Genomic DNA, 10,548 nt, shown 5'->3' with positions numbered 1-10,548 from the left:
GCGAGCCTGAGCGATCCCCGAGAGAATATCCTCTAGCAAAACCAGGACAAAGAAAAAGAGGGGGAATAGGGAATGTTTTCAGTTTTCATTCATTTAAGTTTAAAATTAGTTCTTTTACAGGAAAAAAGGCATTGTAGAATTATACAGACGTATAGAACAGAAGATATGTACGTCCTTGTGACAGAGCAAAGAGACATTTAATGAAATTACATTTCAGTACTTTTAGTAATTTCAGTACAATTCAGTAATTTTAACATTTCTGTTAGAGTGTTTCATGAAATAGTGTTTTCTCTGGAACTTGTCCCAGGGTTTCACTGCTGAAAGAGCCTTGCAAGATTCAGAGAACTGGATGTAATGTTCTTTATATCACCACAGCAGCATTACTGTGGATAGTTTTCATCTGAGGTGGTGGTACACAAGATGGGGAATGGTGTCAGAGTGGTGCTGCCTCTCTGGAGAACAGGATGATTTCTTTTGACTTACATCTTTGATATAAGATAATCAAGGAACTAGGGAATTATTCAGTGGAAGGATTTTCTGTATCCTGCTTTGATGAAAGAAAGGCTGCTCTTTGAGCGAGATGGTTATTAGTCTGCTTTTGGTGCCTGGAAATCTGATCCTAAATTACAGTTGCTCTGTTTGGATTCTGATAGTTCTCCATCTCTTGATAATTTTTGCTCTGTTTTTTTTAATATGTAGCTTCTTCCAGTTTGCGATACCTGGGAAGATACTGTTTGGGCATATTTCAGGGTCATGGTGGACACTCTTGTTGAGCAGGAAATACGAACCTCAGTAATAACTGCAGAGGAGATGGAAGAGCTCCCTAGAGATTATTTAGAAACAAAGTAAGTTTTAAGTAAAATTAAGCTCCTACACTAAGCAAAGGATCCTGTGTGATGTTTGGAATATTCAAGGTAACGGTTTTTGCCTTTTCTCTCCTACTTTAAAGCTGGACTTCAGAAAAAGTTTTTGAAGAACTTCAGGCAACAGACAAAAAGGTACATAGCAATTAGTGTTTCTCCTCGCTGTTTACCTTTTTTAACTAGTCACTAGGTTTTACTTTTACTACTCTATTTAACAAAATACTCAGATATGCACAGTGACTGATTTATTGTAGGTTTTCTACCTCTGTAATGTGTAAATTCTGAATTCAAATTGATTTTTCTATATGCTGCCACCTTTTAATGACAAAAAAAGATAGTTTTTGTCTTGCTCTGTATCTGGCAAACTAGCTGGGTGTGCTAAAGAAATAGCTGACTGCCAAGTGTTGTCAGACATACAAAGCAGAGTAAATCACCTATTTAACACTTTGATAAAACATGCAAAGATTGATTACATGCTGTTTTCTTTAGAGGAGGTTTTAATCTCCTTCAGAGAATGTTTGTGTGCATATTTCAAAACAGACCTTTAAAAATTTAAAAGCCTATTTGCTTAAACAGACTGTTTTTCCTTGTTGCTTTTGACACCTAGGATACTTAGTTCATTTAAGGTGGAATACATAACTTATATTTTAATTTTGTAAAGATTAAATTGGAACTGCACTTACTTTTATTTGATGGAATAAACATACAGCACTTATTATATTGCTAAGGCAAAGACATGTTGAAATACAGTTTACAGATTAACGCAATCAGCCACAGATACACCCAACTGCCTTTGCCTTTCTAGTGCAATCTATATAGCAGCTTTACAGGTGCATTTGAATTGTATTTCATACATTAATTCCTCTGCCAGAAAAAAAAAATCCCTTCTTCCTCAAGTAAGTTTCTTTACACATTTATACACATTGTTGCTTCTTCTGTGACTTTGTAGAATCTGTTCTCTGCAACATCATTATTTATTCTCCTCTTCAGAGCAAAAACCCCTTAGTCTTGGATCTCTTCCATTAAACTCCACAGATCTATATTCTAGTTCTTTCTTTCAGTTTGTCAATATTCTTGTAATTTGACATTGAGATAGCAAGTGCCTTTTCTCCTGCTCTTTATGCAGAATGCCCTTTCAAATAGGAAAGCTTTTTTTCCCTAAGGAACCTTTGCTTTATTTATAAGTTTGCTTTCTTTATACATTATGCTATAAGATTCAAAGTTTGAACTTTCTTTTTCTCTCCCCAGAGGGTTATAGAGGAGAATCAAGAACACTATCATGTGATTCAGAAATTCATTATACTGGGAGATGTGGATGGTGAGCTTTTCTCTAAGTGACTTTTAAATATCAATTGACTACATTATTTCTAGTGACATTTGCAGAAACTTACATGTGAATGGATTTTAGAAGCACACAGTAGGCAAACTCCACCTAAAAGCTCAGCTGCTTATTTAATCAAGAACTGTAGGGACTTTCTGCAGTTTGACATACAAGTTAGCTTTCAAAGAAGTCATGAAATCATGTAAATGTGTCAGAATATATGTGAGACTATTGCTATAACTTTTTCTGATAAATGACAAAATACATACAGCAGATATGTAAGCCAAACAGCTAAATATTTCCAAAACTGTTGCTGTTCTCTTTTGTTGGTCTTTTGAGGCTAAATTACATCTGTTGAATGAATGCATAATTTTGAAATATTTCTTAGATGTTTTTTCCCCATGATATGGCTAATACCAGCATTTTCTTGGTGGCTATAGGTTTGATGGAAGAATTCAGCAGATGGCTTTCCAAAGACAGAAGTGTGCTCCCAGGACACCTCCTTCGTTTCATGACGCATCTTATTCTGTTTTTTCGCACTTTGGGTCTGCAGACTAAGGTAAGTTCACTTGTATTTGATTTGTTGTCATAGCAGTAGTTAGTGTTTGACGTAGAAATGCCTGTGTGTGAATATATAAGCTGTATACAATGATGGTAAATTCCTACCAGGCTGATGAGGAGCTGCATGCTTAAATAGTGTATTTGTTGATCTTGTAGCCTAAATACAACAGTCAAAATTAGAAAAGAGCATCCTCCTCCCCTCCAGTTCAGCTGGAAAATTATTTTTTGAGGATGATGGATTCTACTCATAAACCCTTTATTGAGAAGGACCTGACTCAAACTTCAATATTAGGCTTATTCATAGCAGCCAAGATGCTTTGAATATAACCTGATGTTATACACAGTCCCTGGAATTTTACCTGTTGCTGTAAGCTCATAAATGTTTTTTGCTTGAGGTAATTGGTGCTAGCTGAAACTTTTGTATTTTATCAAAATATATACTAAGTATAGCCTACTAGCTGCCTAGCCTGTTTATGCTAAATACGCAGATGGGTCACATAGCTGCCATTACTCTTTTCTGAGGCAATCACAAGTAATTAGAAGCTCTCCTTTTCTACTATTTTAAAATTTAGAAGTGCTTATGGATCAATTCTGAAAGCAAGCTATTTTGGCAAAAGACAAATGTGTGTTTTCGTTAGATGATTTAAATACAGCTCTGAGTTTTTATGTTTTTTCATGCCTCTAATCATTGCTTCATTCCCTTGTTGAAATTTGAAGTCTGTTAACAGTTAGCTAATTAAGAGGAACTTGTGTGTGTATATATACACATTTTTTAGCCAGACTAGAAATCTGACAGAGTAGGTCTTCAAGCTAAAGTATAATAGAACTAGGCATTAGCATATGTTTAACAGAGAGGACAAAAAGGTGTAATTTCCTATATAAATTCCATTGTGGGATTGTGAGCAACTGTTCATTACTGCCTCTACAATTTTGGAGTAGGTGAATTTACTGGTAGATTACTCAATCAACCCTCAGTAGATCTCAGAGGGAAGAGGCACTTGTGCAAGCTTTTACGATGTTCCATATTTGATGTCTGAGTACAACTCCTAGGTATATGCTTAGATGAAGATCTCTGATTTCATTCACTCATATAAAACTAAAATGATAGTTCTTCACAGTAATGAACACTTGAGTCTTAGGTAAAGCAGTCTCAAATGCTCAGACTATACTCTGGTTGTTTAGTATAGGCTATTACAGACAAGTCAGGTGATGTTTTTACCCTGTACAGAGGAACATTAGCATTTTCTGTAATTCAGCAGTGCATGTAGCATACTGCAGTAGTCATCAGTTCACCTGACATTTTATTGGTTAATTTAAAAAATAGTTAAAATGGAAAGATTTAGAAAAAAAAAATAGAAGTAACTTTCTGGTTAGACCAAAAGAAAATCCTTGGGATACTAAATCTCTTAATCAGTCTCCAAGAGAAACAGTTTTTCCAGCTGAGCCTGTTTGAATGTGTAGATTACTGAAGCGGGATTAAGCAAATAATCTTGTGTCTCTGTAATAGTGGTAGCCTGTAAAGTATCTTTTTTTTTTTCCACATTATGTGATTTAACATTGAATTTATATTTGTTTGCAATAAGGAGGAAGTTTCTGTTGAAGTCCTAAAGACCTACATTCAGGTAAGCTTTCAAAAATACAGTTTGCTTTCTGTGATGTAATTTAGTTGTAAAGGAGGAAGAAAAGGAGACTTAAGGTTACAGGATGGAAAGTGCCATGACGCAGTTAATGCTCTCTTCTCAAGAGGTAGATGGAAACTTGCCTAATATGCAGAGTTTCTGTCAGCAGTGGTTATATAAGACAGTTTTATTGATCCTTGTTTAGAAGCTGAGAAGTGGAATCTTCCTATATCAGAACGAAATAATCAGAGATTTGTTAACACATTTATGTTTTTACATAAACCATGTTTTTACACAAGTGTAGACACACTTACGTGTTTAAACAGAGGAATATAGTATGTTTTTCTAAATATTTGTTTCCTATTCTGCAGCGAATGATAAATGAGAAGCACACAGATTTAATAGCATTTTATGTTAGCCACTTGCCCCCAGAGCTGGCTGTTGCTCAATACGCTTTATTTCTCGAAGATGTTACTGAAAGTGACCAACGCCACCACTGCCTTGAATTAGCAAAAGATGCAGGTGAGATACACTGATACTCAAATTATCATTTTGTATTCTGGGTTATTTTGTCTTTCAGTAGTTTTTAATGCAAGACCTAGCTATGAAGATAGTATTGTTTCCTTCCTGTGTCTCTTCATTTTTCAGTTAAATAAAGTAATTTGCTGATCACTTCTTCAAGTAGGTATTTTGTGGTTTTTAACTAACCTGGAATTGCGATTCTTTTTCTGAATTAAACTAAGTATCACTTTTGCCTCTGGATTATGTCCAAACACAGCAGGAAGTAAATGCCAGCTGCCTGTCTTAAATATATGCTCTGAAGCTTGACATTATTGTATTATTTCAGAAAACTAATTATAAAAGTACATGCCTGTTTGTGGATTTGAGTTATGAGTATAAAGGTTATGAGTATATTAATTTTTTGTCCTGTTTACAGTACTCTTTCTTAGCCATGGTGGGTTGCTTGCATTAATTGTAAGCTTTCTCCCAGGCCTGTACATCAAACTAAAAGGGACTACAGTGAAGCAGCACACTGTCCATTGTTTGACAGTGCCTCTGTGCTGCTCAAAATTCACAAAGAAATAGATTTACTGTAGACTTCAGTGTCCAACTTTTCTTAAATAATTTTTAGTAATTTTCTTTTTAAAACTTTGGTAAGGTTTTAAAAATAAAACATCCTCCTTCAGCATCTGTAAAAGAACTATTCTGAGCTTTTTCTGTTGTATTGTCAAATCATAGTCTTGCCATCAGAATTGTAGGGATCAGTGGTCTTAGCCAATATATCTGTATGCTGGTCCCGAGCACAGACTGAAAAATTAATTAGTTGCCTTACTCCTTTTCCCGTGTTCTCTTTTATCTCAAATGCCATTCTTCTAAGATACCTGCAACAAATTACATGTCTCAAAAGCTTATAATTTAGTCTGACAGTGTGAGTGTGAACAGACTGCTAAGAATTACTAGCAGTAAGGAATAAGATCAACAACTGGAGTCTGAAATTAATTTTGTAGCAAGTTTGAATTCATGATTGCTCTGACATAGTTCTCTCTTAACCCAGGTCTGGATGTTGCAACCATAACAAAAACTGTTGTTGAAAACATCCGCAAGAAGGATGCTGGTGAATTCAGTCACCATGACCATATGTTAGATACGGGCACCACAGAGGTGAGTATCCTTCATGGGGCAGATATTCTAGTTTGCAGTCAACTGCAGAGTCTTTAACCGTACGTGATTCACATTTCTCTTCCAACGATGGTGCAAATTGCCTTGAAAAAGCCAGTGAGGGAAATGCACTTCCCATGTGACCAACTGTGAGGAGCTGAATTGTATGAATTCGTAACTTCTGTTTCTACATCTCCTTGATCTTCTGGGCTGTGGTGTATGTTGCTCAGCAGCATTGTCTGTATGCAAACAATAAATGAAGATAAAGCCAATGAAATTATTATAACAAAATATGTTGTAGCTGAGAGTAGGATATTATTGTAGCTTCTGAGAATTAGGAGGATTAATACTCTGGATCTCAGATGCAGGCTATTACACACTCGAGTGACGTGTTCTAGCTACAACAGACGTTGCCTTTACTGGCAGTTTCCTTGTCATCGCTATTGAGTGTCGGTTGGATCCAAATCGGTACTTTAGTGACAGTGAGGTGCTGTTAATAGCTTGCATTCAAAGGACTGTTTAGAAAGCAACTGATAGTTTGCAAACTTGGGCCAGTTTTTTTGCTGTTCAGTACAAAGTTTAAACTCTCTAAGCCAAATCAGTAGTTTATCTAACACAAGAGTTGGAAAACTCTGGTTGCAGGCTGATGGCATCCCTGAAGATTGTAGCAAGGGCTCCATAAAACATGTTTGTACAGTGTATTCATATTAAAGTTTGAGGAAGATGCATGGTAATCCATAAAAATTTTTGAGAGCTGATGCTCATCCATTGGTCTGAATGTCTTGGGAGAACTTAGAAATGGCTTTTTTAATTATTCTAGATTGCAGAGATTGTTTTCTACGCTTTTTATATACTAAAGTTGTGAATAAAGTGATCCTTGTTAGTATGTTGTAATTCTATCCAAAGATCTCTAGAAACTTGGGTGTTTAATTGACCAGATTTAACGTGTCTAACATCAGCTGTGTGCTTGAAATGTTAGTGAATCTATATGTTGGTTTTTACAGGCAGATCGGCTGAAAATAGATGTAATTGACTGGCTCGTATTTGATCCTGCACAGAGGGCAGAAGCACTTAAGCAAAGCAACGCAATCATGAGGAAATTCTTGGGTACTAAACTTCACAAATATTCTAGACTTTTTAAAATGTTGTTTGTGTTCTCATTGGCTCTTGGCACTACATTTAATATAACTTTGAATCCAGTCTATTAGAAAACATGAGTTTGTCAGTTTATAAAAATGAAGTATGGAAATTGCAAAGCTGTTGATACTCAGCTCACATTCTCATAGCATCCAAGAAACATGAAGCTGCAAAAGATGTGTTTGTGAAGATTCCCCAGGACTCTATAGCAGAAATATATAACCAATGGGAAGAACAGGGAATGGATACTCCACTTCCAGCTGAAGATGACAATGCTATACGGGAACATTTATGTATTCGGGCCTATTTGGTGAGTTTCAGAGATGCTGTATTCCAGGTTATTACTTAGAAATAATGGTGGCATTGCCTTGGTGGTGAAACTTCAGGCTTTGTCCTTTTGATTTAATTTCTGATTCCTGGATGCTCCATAGCTGTGCATTTAATGACGTTATTGTAATTGTATGAGTCAAAAATGTCCAAACATTATTTCCAATGCAATCCAGGAAGCTCACGAAACCTTTAACGAATGGTTTAAACACATGAACTCGGCTCCACAGAAGCCTTCTTTGTTACCACAAGCAACTTTCACTGAAAAAGTGGCCCATGAACATAAAGAAAAGAAGTATGAGGTAGGTAAAAGTTCAGGTTATTTACTATAAACATCTACATTCTTGCTCAGGAGGCAGTCTTAGTTTAATGAAACAGAGTAGAAGACTGCTAATTCATATTGCCTAAGAACTCTATTATAAATTACTCTATGTTGAGGGAGTGTGAGACAGTAGAATAGTAATGCCACTGCACAATAAATTCTCTTGGGATTTTTTTGTGACTCAGCTTTACATACAATATTGTAATATTAATAGTAAATATTCATTATAATGTAATGATTGTCAGTATTATTAATAAATCTGAGTACTTGATTTTGCTATTAACTCTTTTTTATTCTTGTAATTGTCAAATTTTCACCTCTAAAAATGCTGCAGTTATGTTTGTTTTGCCGAAAGTTCTTTTTGCATAACTGTCCAGTATGAATACACTGTATTCAGTTTATACAAGTATTTGTTTTATAACAAATGGCAGAATAAGTTGTTTGAAATTACCTTCCTCTAGTGGCTTTGCTTCTGAGTGACCTGTCTGACTCTCCAGACAGGGAATTAAGCAAGGATGGAAGTAGCTGTTAGCAGCAGGCTTTTAGGTTTTGGCAATTGGCTGAAGATTCTAATTTGCATTTGAGCTGCGCAGGCTGTTGCATGCAGGGTGAATAGTCTGTGTTAAAATAGCCTTGGAAATTACCCTGTTCTGCAGTAGCTTATTGTTTTTTTCTTTGCCAGATGGACTATGGTATTTGGAAAGGCCTCTTGGATGCTCTTACAGCTGATGTGAAAGAGAAAATGTACAACGTGTTGCTGTTTGTTGATGGAGGATGGATGGTTGATGTTAGAGAGGTAAAATGAATTTTTATATCATGGTGTAGACCATAAAGCACTGGATTGTACCCAGTTGTACCTTTTGTCACCTTTAGTTTGATGTGTTTCTGTTTATTCTATTGTAATTCACCTGGCCTTGCTGTGCCTAGTTACAGATTGCTTCCCCTTCAGTTACTGTGTAAATTGAATGAGGCAGTCCAGTCTAGGCTGGTTAGTTCAGGTTTTTGCCTCTGATGCTACTAATTAGTTGGTTATGCTGAGTTGTCTTTTAAAGGTAGATGTTCATGATACTGATACGTTATTTTGCTCTGGTAAGGATGCAGAGGATGACCCTGAACGAACACACCAGATGATTTTGTTGCGAAAGCTGTGCCTGCCCATGATGTGCTTTTTACTGCACACGGTGTTACATAGCACTGGACAGTATCAGGAGAGCCTCCGACTGGCTGACATGGTTGCTTCTGAACGACACAAGCTTTATACGGTGAGTTATTGAGAGCTGTAGACAGCTTAGCTTCCATTTAAAAGCTCTGTGGGTTGACTGTGCAAAAAGCTTCTATGTAGAGAGGAAGATGCCATATGTCCTTAACATCAAAAGTTTCTTCATCTCTTCCCATTCATTGCAGTAGTAAAGAGTTTCCTCGTATGCCAACTTAAGGAGTCAAAGAGTTAACTTTGAAACACTGAAGATGATTACAATGTTTGTCAAGCAGCTCCCCACCCAAAAAACCCCAAAGATTAGAAATCTGAAAAGAAACATCAGGGCTAAGAAAAACACTCTGATGAGTTCGCCTGGATTGGCTTTAAGATCTATGCCAGCAATAACAGGAAAATTAAATTTGGCTGTTTACCAGTCTTTGTAGAAGTTAGGAGACAGAGCTATCTTGAGACTACCTCCAGGTTTTGGATACTGCTACTGGCAGTACTGGTCTAAATGCCGTTCTGAAATGTCAGGTGTTTACAGTGCCTTAAATAGGAAAAAAAGAAAGAAAAAGAGAAAAAAAGAATAAAAAATTTAGTAACTTAAATAATCACCATTCACTTTGGTATCAGTGCTGTTCATTGCAAGTAAATATAACTTCATTATGTCTTTTTTTATTCTTAGGTATTTTCAAAAGAAGAACTCCGAAAGCTTCTACAGAAGCTGAGGGAGTCTTCTCTGATGCTTCTGGACCAAGATCTTGATCCTTTGGGATATGAAATTCAGTCATAGGGTTTCATGGAGATATTTGCAAGAACTTCTGCACATGGACATTCTGGTTATAAAAAAGAACAAAACCATGACTCAGTTAAACTGTTCTGATCTTTGGGGAAAAAACCCAACCCTCAGACTGCGATTTCAACTTGAAAAATTCTGACCAACTTCAAAGAGGATACTTTTGTTATACAACCTTTTTCAAAATGCGTTTTTTTTTTTCTAATAAAAGTGCTTCACAAACAGAAAATGTTTGTTTATTCTAATCTAAAATGTCATTATGTAAATATGGCGATGGTATGAACCCCCTCAAATCTCTTTGCTACATGCCACAGCTGTACATTACTTGGCAGAAGAATGTGCAAAAGGTACAGTGGAGAGGAACGTGAGACTGCAGGAGGGTGTATGTGGAAAGCAGGGAAGAAGAAAGCAGAGGCAGGGAGCTGGAGGAAAGAAACATCAAAAGAAGAAAGGGAAGGGCTACCACCAGCCCTTCGGAAGAGGAGAAGAGCTGTTCTCACAAACATTGTGTAGTTGCTGAAGTGCTGATGTAATCCTGAACTGGAGGAAAAGTGATCGTACCTTGAAACTCCCAAGTTTGAGATTTTGTACTTTATTTAGAAACCTTGTTCTGGCCGTGTTCAGGTGTGTCAACACACGTTTAGCTGCTTTTCCCTTAATGGGTGCAGGGAGAGGATAGAGCTGTAGTGCAGTTAGGGGAGGGGTTCAGCTCCTTCACCCAGATAAAGAACAAAATTTGTGCTAT

The 10,548-nt window shown here is 36.5% G+C and overlaps 1 protein-coding gene across 1 annotated transcript in view; it reads left to right on the top strand.

The window, feature by feature from the left end:
• Positions 1-9,837, top strand: part of NUP107 (nucleoporin 107) — a gene marked incomplete at its 5' end in the record, with an annotated part of 16,297 nt that extends 6,460 nt beyond the window's left edge. Inside the window, 13 exons of the mRNA XM_010169908.1 lie at positions 700-845; positions 950-998; positions 2,112-2,181; positions 2,625-2,743; positions 4,329-4,367; positions 4,736-4,886; positions 5,920-6,026; positions 7,028-7,130; positions 7,310-7,470; positions 7,664-7,789; positions 8,492-8,605; positions 8,904-9,071; positions 9,693-9,837. Of these exons, the coding sequence (XP_010168210.1) occupies positions 700-845; positions 950-998; positions 2,112-2,181; positions 2,625-2,743; positions 4,329-4,367; positions 4,736-4,886; positions 5,920-6,026; positions 7,028-7,130; positions 7,310-7,470; positions 7,664-7,789; positions 8,492-8,605; positions 8,904-9,071; positions 9,693-9,800 (1,461 nt within the window). The remainder of the gene's footprint in view (positions 1-699; positions 846-949; positions 999-2,111; positions 2,182-2,624; positions 2,744-4,328; positions 4,368-4,735; positions 4,887-5,919; positions 6,027-7,027; positions 7,131-7,309; positions 7,471-7,663; positions 7,790-8,491; positions 8,606-8,903; positions 9,072-9,692) is intronic.
• Positions 9,838-10,548: the final 711 nt, after the last annotated feature.

Source organism: Antrostomus carolinensis, unplaced genomic scaffold (assembly GCF_000700745.2).
Source record: "Antrostomus carolinensis isolate BGI_N321 unplaced genomic scaffold, ASM70074v2 scaffold18246, whole genome shotgun sequence".
Classification (NCBI taxonomy): domain Eukaryota; kingdom Metazoa; phylum Chordata; class Aves; order Caprimulgiformes; family Caprimulgidae; genus Antrostomus; species Antrostomus carolinensis.
This window is presented reverse-complemented; position numbering and strand designations above follow the sequence as displayed.